Below are 14,635 nucleotides of genomic sequence, written 5' to 3' on the forward strand. Positions count from 1 at the left end.
GAAGCAGGTCTGCAGGCATCTATCTTTTGCTCCTCCTCTGTCTCTCTCCCACCTCAATTTCTGTCTGTCTTGTCCAATAAAAATGAAGAAAAATGGCCACCAGGAGTAGTGATTCATTGTGCTGGCACCGAGCTCCAGTAATAACCCTGGAGGCAAAAAAAAAAAAAGCAAAAAAGAGAGAGAGTTTGCCACCAGCCTACCTCTCCTCCCTTGTAATACAGGAGCAGAGATTGAACTGTCTATATAGAGTTGCTGAATTTGGCCCTCTAACCTCTTCATAGAAGTTTATTCTCCAGGATCCTTCCCCTTCCTTTTCCCTTCCATCCTTCCTTCCTTCCTCCTTCCTCCCTTCCTTCCTTCCTTCCTTCCTTCCATCCTTTCTTCCTCCCTTCCTCCCTCCATCACTCCATCCCTTCCACCAAGGTTATTGCTAGGGTTCTGCACCTGTATGATTCCACTGCATCTAGTGGACATTTTTCTTTTAGATATTGAGAGAGGAGAGATACTGCTCCACCAATTGTGAAGCCTCCCTAGTGCAGTTGGTCCCATATGGTAACTAGGGGCTTGATCAGGTCTTCATACACTGTAAAAAGTGTGTGTTCAAGGCCAGGCAGTGGCACACCTGGTTAAGTACACATATTACCATTCAAACAAGGACCTGGGTTCAAGCCCTTAATCCCCACCTGCAGAGAGAAAGCTTCATGAGTGGTAAAAGTAGTTTCTGCAGGTATCTCTCTCTGTCTCCATCTCTATTGCCTTTCCCTCTCAATTTCTCTCTGTCCTATCAAGTAAAGTAAAGTTTTAAAAGAGTTAAATTGTTTTTTCTGCCAGGTGAGCTATCTCCTGCTCCCTCTAGAATGTTTCTTAGTTGAGCTCTGTCCTTTCATTCCATATGGGCAATTAAAGGTCTTAAAGCAAGGCTCCTTTGAAACACAGTGCTCTGTTTTTATTTACTTATTTATTTATTTTTAATCTAAAGTAATTCAGATACAAAAAATTTCAGTCACATCAGTGCAACTGAATCCTTACTGGTGGAAAGATGGAGGCTTTCCTTGTCAATCTGCCTTTGGGGATTGAGTGTGTGTAGCCACTGGGTTTAGAGGCCAATGAGCTATTGTAGTGGGAAAGCTTTGCTAGCCAAAGAGGAGGTTGTGCCTGGTCCCTAATGCTTTCAAGGGGCGCCGGCCATTTGGCCTTCATTGAGTAGAAGGGTAAGGTGAGGAGGATAGATTAGATTGTGGTCTTGTCAAAATCCAAAATACGTTAGCCACACAGCTTTTAAGCTTCTCATTGAAAGGAATCAGGGATTGGCACATCAGGTGCATACTTTTCCAATCTCACGACTTACATAAGGAGAGAAGGACTTTCCCAGCTTACAAAGCAGTGATTTCCTGTAGGATCTGGATAGAGTGGTGTGTGTTATGGAATTCACTAGATGCCAGCCACAGTTTTAAACAATCTACAGAGCTTTGAGTAAGTGCTCACAAAACTCCCTGAAAATAGTCTTTATCCACATTTTACAGATGAGGAAAATCAAAGCCAAGTGACTTAATTTATCTGTCCTATGTCAGTCTGCTAATGAGTGACCGAATTGAAGTTTGCACCTGAGTGTCTGGCCTTGGAGTCTCACTTACTTTAGTGCTGGGAACAGCAAAGCATCCTTGGCCACACTGCTGGTTGGCTTCTGCCTGCCTCAGACAGTGTACTTTATCCAGCTCATCTGTTCTTGACACTCAAAGATTTGAGTCAACCCAACAGGACTAGCAGCAGGGAAACACTTGCAGCCTGCCTCTTTGACAGGTCATTTCTGTAGGTGGCCTTTCCTGACTGACTGAGTCTTTGGAGCCAGGGAGCAAAGCTGAGGTGCTGGTGACTCTTCCTGCGATGAGAACAGCGCAACATCAGCAATCTCGAAGTTCATGGTGCACATTGGAAAACAAAGTCACAGGAAAGAGGCTCATTAATCATTTAAAGCAGTCTTTCCATTAGCGTAATTTCTGTGTATGACAATTTGCTAATTTATTTGAGCTGAAGTGGGGCTGAATGCTGCACCTGTAGTTCTTCTTCCAAAGCTACATGTGAGATGCAGACCATCTTCCTGGGGATACACACAAACACACACACACACACACACACACACACACACACACACACACGATACTCACCTAGAAACCAGTTGGAAAGCTTCTCTGTCATCTGCTCCCTTATGCATTTGCCTCACAGACCACACATATGCTGGCCAGGTGTTCTACACACACAGTGCTCTCTTTCTCTTGCAAGATGTGAGTTCAGTAGAACTCATGTTTGGTCACCCAGCAGGCTGCATGTGCCCTGGGGGAGAGTCAATTTAGCAATCATACTAGACTGGGTCCTGATAAATATCCATCAGATAAATAAACAGAATCTCAAAAGCTGCTCAATAGTTTCAAATAGTCCTTTGATTACAGTGAATCACTGAATACTTCACTGTCAATAGCCGAGCAGAAAAATAGAGGAAGGTTATTTTATTAACTTGCTGCATTTCCCTTGCATGTGGTTGTGGTTTTCAAAGATTTGGAAGCAAACATTCATGGTCCCATGACTTGGAGAAGATGAGCTGGGAGAGCGTATATTCAGTTGTTTCTGAACAGAAGGGCTGCACACATTGATGGATGACTAGTGTAGTAGGCAGAGAAAGCCTTGAGCAAGAAAGCTTGGTCTCAGCGAGACTTTCCATCCTTAGCAGCTACCATGACTCCTCTGGTGGGTAGTAATAAGTATGTGGAGGCTAATCAAGGCATGCTTCCTGGAGTAGGAGGCACATAGGAGAGATTCAGAACAGAGTGCAGTCGTCAGAGCCTAGGAGAGGCAGGCAACCTTCTGAGCTGGTGGTGAATGGGAGGGAACCTCACAGATACAGCAATTAAATAAGCTTCAGAAGTGAGCATGTGACCACTAGGGAGACCAGACCAAGAGGGCTTCAGGCACGGGGAGTGTGGCAGTTAAAATACCGGGGCAGGAAGCAACACAGTCTGTTGTAGTAAGAGCAGTAGTTCCAAGGAGTCACCCATGGAGGAGCAAGATGGCTGCAAGGGGCGGCACAGCAGGATAATCCAGTTCTTGGCCCCCATATCTGATGCCAAGAGGGCTGGGTTTTACCCCCAAGTGTAGTGGGCTGGTACGGCAGACTTTCATGGGAGCAGTTGCTCAGACTCAGTTTCAAAAGCCTGCTCTCCTGGCATCAGGAAACACAGGCCTCTCGGCCACCCCACTTCTATCCTGGCATGGTGTGTCAGTGGCATACATGGCTGTGGGTTGTGGGAGTGTGCTGCTTGCTTTGGGAAAACCACATCAAGAGTCTTTAAAGAGATGGAGGTCTCTGTGGGTCTGACTTGAAGCTCCTGCCACCTTGCACCTCCAGTCTTGGTGACACCTCTGAAAGGTATAGAGGTGAAACAGAGGGATGCTGTTCAAACTGGCGTTGCGTTTTGTTGGACACCAGGTTGCTGGAGCCCTGTTTCTGCTACAGAAGGTGTGGTGGAAAGCCAGAGGAATGACCCCACTCTTGTTCTTATGTGTGGAGAAAGGCTCTAGGTAAAGGCTTCTCTAAGTTTGGAGATCACCACCTAAAAACAATCACCATCATGTTAGTGATTGTTTTTTAATCTATTTTTTTATGTGTGAACCTTTTTCTGCTAGTCAGATTTCTTGCCCTGTGTGGCATCTGTCCCATTTTCTAGTACACATGAACTTGGATAAGCCATGGCATGTGCCTGGGGTATATGGTGAGCGAAGGGTTCAAAGTCACAAAGTCAAAGTTGTGTTGAGCATGCAGTGAACTAGAGTGAACTGGACACATAGAGGAAACCACTCTGTAGAAAGCAGAGTTCCCTGGGACCAGAAGCCAGGTGGTCAGTAACATTCACTCCTCGAAGTAGTGGAGGTCATGAGTTAGGATAAACCACGGCACCTTGTGCACTATAACTTAAAGCGGCCAGTACTCGTCCCTCTGTATAATTCCAGGAAGCAATCTCATCTAGATGACTTTCACGCCTCTCAGATCTGCAGATCTGATTTGGGCACTTAGAGGCAGGAAACCTAATTTGTTCCCCCAAGGGGCTCACCATGGCCAATGAAGGATCAGCCGCAGCAACAAATGTCTGGAGCCTGTGGGTTAGGCAGACTCTTGTGAGTGCAGTCAAGGAGATTTGCACAGTTGAGGTCTGTACCAGAAGTGCTTCCTCAACCCTGATGTAGTGTCAGTGTCCCATGAGCAGAGTCTTAAGGACAAGGATCTATTATGTATTGACTCCTTGGATTTGTGGTTAGTGCACTTAAGTGACTATAAAGGCATATAAGGGTAAATGTGCTTTTCAGCACCATGGAGAGTACCCAGGAGCCTTCCGTCCAGGGTGTAGGAGGCCGGCCAAGCCCCAATTGGGTTATAAGTGCTGAGGGTGACCCAGGTACCTCAAAGGCTCTGGTAAGAATCATTATCATTGCTATTTACTGACCTCTGGCTCTAAATGCCAGCATCTGTTTGTGTAAGAAATGACTGACATGTCCACCACACTCCTATGGCATTATCGTCATGCTGTCACTGTGACAGACTAGGGCAGCTGACCTCCCAGCACAGGCCTCCCAGTCTAGCACTCGTCTTCCTAGACACAGACCCAGGACTGTTTTGCTATCCTGTGGGGCTGAAAGGGCAAGGGAGTGTGCATACAGGTAATCAGGTTTATTGGCTCAGCTGTATAATTTTATGGCTCACATCCGAAAGCAAATGAATACAGGAATATGCTCTTGGAATGGTTTCCAAAGCCCCGGTGCCATTTGGCAACTTTGTAATGACTTGCAGGAGAACTCACTCCTCTAACTAATCCTATCAAAGTGCCTCCTCCTGGCCAAGACGGAGCGCCAACAGGAGCACTTCTGTTCTGTAAGCACCAGGGGTCGCCTGCCTGAAAAGCCCATGTGGTTTTGTTGTGGTTTTTATTAATAAAAGGGGCTATGCGGCATCCTGAAGACTTCATATGAGTGAGGATATAACCCCTGGAAAGAATTAGGAAAGAAAACAGAAGGAAACACAAAAACGTGCACATTAAACCTGAATCTGTCAACTCACTGCATGAGGTGTCCTCTCCTGCCCAGTTCTCCTTCTAGCTGTGTCCACACATAGCAGGGCCACCACCACTGCTCACAGCCCTTTGTTTACTATTTTTAGAAATTATTTTGTTTCAAGTTGGAAATGTGTATTGCATGTGGGTCAGCGTTTAAAGAATTACAGCTATTTGTATGCCCAGGGTAGTTTCTCTTGAGAAAGGTGACATTTTTAGGGCTCACAGCAGGGAGAGGGGAGACCCAGCCCAGTGGTGGGAGTCTGAAGAGCCGTAGAGCAGAGGCGGGACCCCAGGAAGTCCTTCTGGAGAAGGCAAGGTCTAATTAAGTTCAAGGCTAACAGGTTAGAAAAGAGAATGGGGGCAGGGAAAAGCATTTCCTGGTAGAGAACAGAATGTGCAAAGGTGGGAGTCCAGAGGCTACATTTTTCTTTTGATAAAGAATGAGACATAGAGGAGGAGGGTGAGAGAAGGAGAGACACCTGCAGCCTGCTCCACCACTCATCAATCTCCTCCCCATCCCCTTACAGGTGGAGGAGACCTAGGGCTTACACCTGGGCCCTTGCAAACGGTAATGCACGTGCTCTACCGGGTGAGCCACTTGCCTGGCCCCCGACTGTCCAAGTCTGTATTGTAGTCTTCGCCAGAATGTAAGGCTGCCAGATTTCAACTCCATGTCTGACAGTTTCAGCATACTGCACTCCTTACTGTGCCTGACTTATTGTAGACACACCATGTGTTTCCTGAATACAGTGAACTTGCTATAGGAGTAGATCATTCCCATCACTTTAGTAATCACTAGAGGATGTCAGAAGCCACATTCTTCTCCTCTGATTTCAACTTGAATGCTTCATTAATCATGTAGGGAAAGGGATACAGATTTATAGATTGCTTCTCAAAGCCATGTTGGCTGTTTAATATTAAGTCCCTGGGAGACTTCCATTTTCTGCCTTTCTAAACCTAATTTCTCCATCCTCTAATACTTGCTGAGAGACTTTATGACTTCCTTGATTATGAGCTCTCGTAAGTGAGCCCATTCGTAATAATATGTGTAATTACACCGGGATACAGAACACGGCAGATACGAAACCAGCATGAAATCAACACATGTTAAGAAAGGCACTTAGTCATGTTGAACTGTGAATCACCACAGTTGGTAGGCTTTATTGAGGGGAAAAAAAAAAGACCCTTCCATTAGCTTTATTTCCCCCAGCAAGAATAGCTGTTGGATTAAAATGATCCCAGTGAATTCCCTGTCTTTATATAACAAGAGCTCAATTGATCAGCTTTTGGGGTGAGGAAGGAGGCACTTAGTGTGTCTACTTCCCATACTCAAGTGAAGTCTCAGCAGTTTATTCAGACTGTCACTTCTTCTTCTTCTAGCGTTTGCCCTTCTTCCGTAGCCAGTCAACAGCGTCAGGTTGAAAGCTGTCAGGAGCTGCTTGTTGCTGGCTTTGAAAGTGACTGGGATCCATGTGGATTCAGTTGGCTAGGAAGGATCGTCAGTTTCCCCAGTGAATGGGTACTCACGGGATGCACCACGAGAAGGTCGATCCAATGCATCCCAAGACTGTCACTGAGAAGAGGGGAAACACAAGATGTGGGTTGTCACTGCCTCCCCTCCCCCCCCCCATTCTCTGTCTGGAAACTTGTAGAATGTCTCCCAGGGACAAGAAGAATCTCTGGGATCAAGGGCACTTGCATTTTCCTTGACCAAGACGCACCCTTCTCTGAAGCGCACTGGCGAGGCAAGCGTGGAAGGAGTCCTGAACCAGCTGGTCCTGGAGCATCTCCAGCTGGCACCTCTGCAGTGGGGTGAGTAGCACCGTGTGGGGCAGACATTCACCACTTGGGCATCGGTGTGTTGACTGAGCTGGGCATCTGAAGTGTGTTCTGATAGCTGATGCTGGAAGGAGGCTCTGGTACTCGTGGTCACTGGCGCAGAACGGGTGACCAGATAGACACAATAGTGTCTGCTGTCCTGCCTGGACAAGTGCAGTGAACAAGTCCAGAAAAGCATGTCTGGGATAGACAGATGTCCCTGGTTCTGAGTGATGGGTTGATGACTGTGGTTGCCTCCTGCTTCCTGGCAATAGCTTTTCTCAGACAACTCTTCACATTTAGCGGGAGGTGGTGTGTATGTGGTGGGCACCTTAAGTCTGCCCGGTGCTCACTTGTGAAAGATCACCGTGGCTTAGCATAGAGAGCAGTGTATTTGAATAAGTGCTTCCTATGGCACCTTGAACTCTACCCCAGTCTGTGCCCTTCTCAAGAGCAGTTCAAACAGTTGTGCCGGGAAGCAAATACAATGCAGTAGTTTTGTTGAGGTGAGAAAGAATTTGCTATTTTCTGAAAATGATATCATTACATCATCTATTTTGGATCAAACACAAGTTATTGTTAACATATGTTGAAAGAATATATATATATATATATATGTAGAGACTATAAAAGATTATTTATATTTATAAACTATAAAACTATATATATATACCCCTTTAATCCTAGAAATATTCAAAAACTATCATCTGGTGCTAGAGTCTCAGGAAAATTACTCAAGGAACTTGAAGAGGAAAGCATCCCTTTGCTGTCCCACCAGTCTGTGAGGGGTGGGAAGGGGGGGGGTCCTACATCTGGCTCCTATCTTCCATGGGGTAGATTATTGGGTTTCCAAAAGAGATGCCATCTTAATAACTGTGAGTGGACCCCATTTACATCCTGGGGCTCCTTCCACAAACCCTCACTCTTCACCAAGAAGAGTGATGTTTCTGTAGAGGGTGTCACTGTTTATACCTCAGAAGGCTTCTCTGCGTAGTGGTAGAAAACATACCTGGAATTTTTACCTTCTTTCCAGCGAGCTTCCCATCAGCCCCACAGTCATAAAGAGAAACAGCCCATCCCCTGTGGAATACCCTGCCATGTGTGTTTATTTTATTTATTTTTGCCTCCAGGGTTATTGCTGGGGCTTGGTGCCTGCACTATGAACCCACTGCTCCTGGAGGCTTTTTTTTTTTTAAATTTTCTCATTTGTTGCCCTTTTTTTTTTCATTGTTGTTGTAGTTATTGTTGTTGTTATTGATGTCATCGTTGTTGGATAGGACAGAGAGAAATGAAGAAAGGATGGGAAGACAGAGAGGGGGAGAGAAAGATAGACACCTGCAGACCTGCTTCACCTCCTGGGAAGCCACTCCCCTGCAGGTGGGGAGCCGGGGGCTTGAACCCGGATCCTTACGCCGGTCCTTGCACTTTGCGCCACGTGTGCTTAACCCGCTGCGCTACCGCTCGACTCCTCCATGTGTATTTATATCCTATTTTACCTACAAAATGGAATCTTGACCTTTTTCCTAGATCATCTCGTTGAAACAGCATGTCATCACTATAGAAAGCTAGGAAAATAGCAGAAAGGTGTTGAACAGAGAAAATTTACCCCTTTAAGCCAAATAACTGCTATTTTGTTTCATTTTTGTCTTCTCTCCAGATCTTTTAAAGATTTCTCACAGACTTATCACTGTATATGTGTGTGGGGGGGTACTTTTTTCTTCTTTATTGCTACTTTAGCAAACCATAGACATTTCTCTAGTTATAAACACTTTTTCTTTAACTTAAATGCATTTATCTCATTTCCTTTCATTTGTGTTAGTGATTTAATACTCATTTTCAAAATTGTGAGATAACAGAGGGTATAATACCACGTTGTCTGGTACTGTGTTCCCGTTCTCTCCACTGCAAACTGCAGTAGTTCTTCCATGGTCACAGATATGGGTTTACTATTATTTCTTTTTATTTATTATTATTTTTAAATTTTTTATTGTCACCAAAGTTATTGTTGGTGCATGGTGTGAGCACGACAAATCCACTGTTCCTCGTGGCATTTCTTTTCTTTTTCTAACTTTTTAAAATTAGTGGTTTAATGATGATTGACAAGATTGTAGGATAAGAGGAGTACAATTCCATCCAATCCAATTCCTACCACCAGAGTTCCATATCCCTTTCCCCTTAGAAGGTTCCCTATTCTTTATCCCTCTGGGAGTATGGACCAAAAATCTTTATGGGGAGCAGAAGGTGGAAGGTTTGGCTTCTCTTTCTCATTTTTTTATTAGATAGGACAGAGAGAAATTGAGAGAGGAAGGGAAGATAAAGGGAGGGAGAAAGAGAGACATATCGACTGGCTCCGCCACTCGTGAAGCAGACCCCTTGCAGGTGAGAAGCAGGGCTTGAACCTGGGTCCTTGTACTTGTGCTTCACTGGTGCACCACTATTATTTCTGTAACTGTTTGTATTTACATATATTTGCTCATATTACAAAAAATTATTTATAAAATGGAAATATTGGCAAGACCTTAGGATAAGAGGGGTACATTTCCATACAATTTCCACCACCAGAACTCTGTATCCCATCCCCTCCCTTGTAGCTTTCCTATTCTTTATCCCTCTGGGAGTATGGACCCAGGGTCATTGTGGGGTGCAAAAGGTGGAAGGTCTGGTTTCTGTAATTGCTTCCCCGCTGAACATGGGCATTGACAGGTTGATCCATACTCCCAGCCTGTCTCTCTCTTTCCCTAGTGGGGCAGGGCTTTGGGAAGGTGGGGCTTCAGGACACATTGCCCAGGGAAGTCAGGTTGGCATTCTGGTATAATCTGAAAACCTGGTGATTGACAAAGAGTTCAGATATGAAGCAGAACAAATTGTTGACTAATCATGAACCTGAAGGCAAGAATATGCCCATTTTTTTCTATGATCCTGCCTTCTCTTTCTTTTTACGTCACATCGACATCTGTTGCTACTTCTGAATGTCCTTCTTTATTTCCTCTTCTCTCTGTGGGTCTTAGTGCAGTTGGGGTTCAGAGCCCTCTGGTCATCTTCCCCTAACATTTTTACCCCTCAGGGCCTATGGGCCAAAACTATCTTTGGGGTGCAGAAGATGGGAGCTTTGGCCTCTCTAATTGCTTGTCCACTGGACATGGGCAGGTTGATCTGTACCCCCAGCCTGTTTCTGTCTTTCCCTAGTGGGGTAGGGCTCTGGAGAGTTGAGCTTCTGGGACACATTGGTGAGGTCATCTGCCCAGGGAAGTCAGAATGAAATCATGATAGCATCTGCAGCTTGGTGGCTGAAAGGCATAAGATATAAAGCAAGGCCTATTAGTAAAACTAAACAATAAACAGAAACAAGAAATTAGGAATAGGGAGTTAGGCAGTAGCGCAGTGGGTTAAGCGCAGGTGGCACAAAGTGCAAGGACCGGCACAAGGATCCCAGTTCAAACCCCTGGCTCCCCACCTGCAGGGGAGTCGCTTCACAGGTGGTGAAGCAGGTCTGCAGGTGTCTGTCTTTCTCTCCCCCTCTCTGTCTTCACCTCCTCTCTCCATTTTTCTCTGTCCTATCCAACAACGATGACATTAGTAACAACAACAATAATAACTGCAACAATAAAACAACAAGGGCAACCAAAGGGAAAATAAAAAAATAAGTAAATAGTTTTTAAAAAAGAAATTAGGAATAGAGCAGATGAGACTAGGGATTTTTGGGTAAAAAGAAGCGCAGAAGTCTATTTTAGGTATGTTCATAGGGGCCCATGACTTTAGGAGTTTTTGCTTAAGCTTGATAGCTAATATGCAGGTAGACTAAAAATATTGTCTGGGAAGATGGTGTCAGAGTTGAGAATAGGGCTAGAAAGCTGTATCAGGGCAGAGAGTAGCTCCTAAACTCGAAGAAAGTATATAAATACGATGAATTGTATTTATACAGTTCAGTCTGACCCAGGGCCCTTGCATATTCACATTTAGCACAGGAGCCTGTGTAACCTCTGAATCCCTGGCAGTCTGAGTGCACAGTCCATGATCACAGCTGGGAATATTCTAGGCTGCATTCATTTCAGGACCAGTCTTTCTCAAGTGGCAGAATAGGATGACCCAACCTTCTAAATAAGCTGATAAAATTTGTCTAAGGGGTCAAGTTTGTCTTGTTGGGGTTAAGACATCACTGTTAGATATGTTGTTAAGTTGTATGCATTGGTTTGTGTATGGTTCCTTTTCTGTGTCTGGAGGTTGGTCACTCAGCAAAGATTCTCTAAAGGTGTTAATATTTTATGGGATATTGAAAGAGTGTTGCTATGCTTCACATTGGCTTGGTCTTCCCCCCCCCTCCCCCACCTCTGGAAGGTAGTGGTTTAGCCCCTGCTAGTTTTCGCGTGCCCCCTTCTCCCCGCCCCTAAAACCCTATGGACTTCCAGAGTCCCTGCCGGCAGCCGCGGGGGTGGGGGGGGTGGGGGGGGAAAGATGGAGAAGCACATGGTGTGGTGATTTGCCCACACCATGTGAATAAAGATTAAACTGCGTTCTCTGCCCAGCCGTGTGTCCTTGAGTCTCTGTCTACCGCCGCGAAGCTAGCCCGGCCTGCTGGAGCCCCAAACCTTAACGACAAAAGAGCAAGGCTGTGATTGCTTTGGGCATGATGAGACCAGAGTGCCATGGCATGCTTGGGCAAGGCAGGGCTTAGCTCTGCTGCTTCCACGTGGTGAAAGGTCTGTACTCCTCTGTCTTCTTTGTAACCTCAAGATGCTGAGGGTACTGAGTCCTCAGTGGGTTGTGCAGAGATCCCAGCTAGAGCTCAGGCACAGACAGGAGTCTGCGGGTTGTGGAAAAATGAGGGAGGGAAGACTGGCTGCAGGACCCTGATGGTCCGTTTTGAGGACCTGTTCCAGTTGTTTCCATAGATACTCAGTGTGGTGACTAATGGTGCTGAGCCATTCACCATGCTGCTTTGAATATCTCACTGCTGGGCCGCTTTCTAGTTTCTTCAGCTGATAATACTTTCTCTTTATAGCTTCTTAGATACATCAGTGATTGGTCTGCACTGTCTTTCATTGGCACCACTGAATACAAATGAGATTGCGGCTACATTATGGAGTGACTATTTCCAGTGTGCTTGCTCTAAAACAATCACTGAACACCCCCCAAGATACACTTATAGTTAAACTGCATCCGGTTTAGGGGAGGGGGATGCGGTAGCTTGTGTGGGTGTCTCCAGAGCCTCCTTAGGGAGAAGTCACTACCTCTCATGTAGGGAGCAGAACATCAGGCCCAAACCCACTATGTCTGACACACACGTCTGGGAGATTGTTATTACTAGACCTTCCGCAAATTTAGAAACAGACTGTGTGTGTGTGTGTGTGTGTGTGTGTGTGTGTGTTGGGGGGGTGGAGTGAACCTTCTCTGAGGTTGCATAGCTGTGGGTTCTCAGATGGAAGCATTTGTCCAGGCACTCAGTCGGTATCTATTAGTGTTCTGCACTTGGAACTATTAGGTTATCAGAAAAGTCATGACGCATCTTTGTATAGAAGACTATAGAAAAATATGTCACGACTTTTCCAGTGGCCCAGTTTCTCATGTGCAAGGGGCTAGGCATAGGTCACACTTGTTCCTGTCTTCTAGACATGCCTAGTCTGATGTAGGTAGTCCTCTGCTCGTAGGTGCCCAGCCAGAGTACGCTGGGTAGGAAATGGCATGGGAATTCTGGAAGCAGAGACAAGGGGGCTTGGGTATAACTCCCATGGTGCTGACAAACTCCATGGGCCTCCAGGAAGACAGAACCCCCTAGAAGGTGCCATGAGGCCCAGTTTCTGAAGTCTGTCCCTTTTCTCTGTGGAGCTTCTGCAGGGGCGTGGGTGGGGAGTGCCAGGCTGCATCCTGGGACCTCCTAGGTCTTTACAAAGTCACCAAGTCACAAAGTACAGTCCTGGCTTGGGTTTCCTCAGAGGGGGAGCCAGAGAACCAGTTGCTACAAGGCAGGCCATTAGAGCTGTGTGTACATGTGTGTGGCCCAGGCTTCCTTACAGCTCTGCCCTCCTGCTGACCCTCTGCTGCCCTCTCAAGTAACTTAGCGACAACCCCAGGCTGCAGGTTCCATGGTCTAACCATAGCTGCAAACGTCTGTTGTCTGGAAGGGATCCAAAGGACCGACTTCTTATTACTTTGGCATCTTCCCCAAATACAAATATGTAAATTTATATTAAAAAACCCCCAGAAGAATAGAGAAAATGTGTGTAAAGAATATGAGAGTAGGGGCATGGGTAGAAAGCATAGACACCTGCAGCACTGCTTTACCACCTGTGAAATTTTCCCCCTGCAGATGGGGACCCAGGACTCGAACCTGATAACATTTGGGTACTACTTAGTACACCAACACCCTGCCCCTAAAATAGGGGCTATTTTTTTTGAAGGAAAACAAAAATCCCCCTATCCAGTAAGTCCTCATTTTTTCATCATTGACAGATTCTTGGAGACTAAGCGTAAATGAAAAAAGTTGGGCGTGCTGAAATGAGGTCAGAGAGAGAACTCGCGGAGTCGGGGTGTCTGCACTGCTGTATGTGCAGCCCGGGTTTGAGACCCAACAGCACGTGGGGTATCTGTGTCATCAGAGTGAGCTCTGATGCTACGGTCTCTCTCTCTCTCTCTCTCTCTGTCTCTCTCTCTGTCTCTCTACCTGCACGGTGAAGACTGTCCCTCAGTGGTGGGATCACACATGCCTGAGGCCTCATTTTTGACAAAAGCAAACAGATCCCAGATTCTTGAATGATAACATTTTTCCCTCCCTCCTCAACATTATAAGAAAACACCTTTAAAGGAAATTGCTGTACCTTGTTTTTTGAGGGCCTTATATACAAAGCAAAAAGCCCCAGGCCACTCTTACTAGCCCTACCCCCCACCCTGTGGAAGTGACCCTGCAGGCCCCCAGACCTCTCCTGCCCTTCTGTCTGAGGGCAGCAGTGCTGCTTTCAAGGTGGGGGGTCCCTTCTTTGCAAGCCAGGACCCTCTCTGTGCCCACTTGGGCCATGCATGGCTTTCTCTGTCCTCAGACTGCCCAGAGGAGTCACCAATATCAGTATGTCAGGGTGGAAATGGAACTTGGAAAGTAGCAGCACAAAATGGCTCAGCACGGGGTCTAGGGACTTGGGTTCCCGGCTTTCTTTCCTCTGTTCAACCTTTTCTCCTCCACCCCCCCCCTTCTCACTATTTCCCCTTCTCAGTTCATCCTCTGTCAGCCCCTTCCCCAAAGATCCTAGTTTATAAATAACATTGGGAAGATGACTTCATTATGATACTCCCCACCCCCACCCCCAAAGAGTGGCTGTGTTGGTAAAGAGCTCAAAAACACACTTGTCATATAACTCATTTATTTATTTATTTATTTATTTATTTGTTTGTTTATTTATAAAAGAGAAACATTGACAAAACCATAGGATAAGAGGGGTACAATTCCACACAATTCCCACCACCAGAACTTCATATCCCATCCCATCCCCTGATAGCTTTCCTATTCTTTAACCCTCTGAAAGTATGGACCCAAGTCATTGTGGGGTGCAGAAGGTGGAAGGTCTGGCCTCTGTAATTGCTTCCCTGCTGAACATGGGCATTGACAGGTCGATCCATACTCCCAGCCTGTCTCTCTCTTTCCGTAGTGGGGAAGGGCTCTGGGGAAGCGGAGCTCCAGGACACATTGGTGGGGTCGTCTGTCCAGGAAAGTCTGCTCGGCATCCTGCTCG

The 14,635-nt window shown here is 46.1% G+C and overlaps 1 protein-coding gene across 5 annotated transcripts in view; it reads left to right on the forward strand.

Moving 5' to 3' along the window:
* The window catches only part of TRAPPC9 (trafficking protein particle complex subunit 9), a 633,394-nt gene that overhangs the window by 507,340 nt on the left and 111,419 nt on the right, over positions 1-14,635 (forward strand). For 4 of the 5 annotated variants that reach the window (XM_060195953.1, XM_060195955.1, XM_060195957.1 and 1 more), the window contains one exon: positions 6,820-6,911. In XM_060195953.1, the coding sequence (XP_060051936.1) occupies positions 6,820-6,911 (92 nt within the window). Of the gene's footprint in view, positions 1-6,810; positions 6,912-14,635 lie in introns of all 5 variants that reach the window. The other variant, XM_060195954.1, reaches the window with a different exon arrangement.

The sequence above is a fragment of the Erinaceus europaeus genome, chromosome 8 (assembly GCF_950295315.1).
Source record: "Erinaceus europaeus chromosome 8, mEriEur2.1, whole genome shotgun sequence".
In the NCBI taxonomy this organism is placed as follows: domain Eukaryota; kingdom Metazoa; phylum Chordata; class Mammalia; order Eulipotyphla; family Erinaceidae; genus Erinaceus; species Erinaceus europaeus.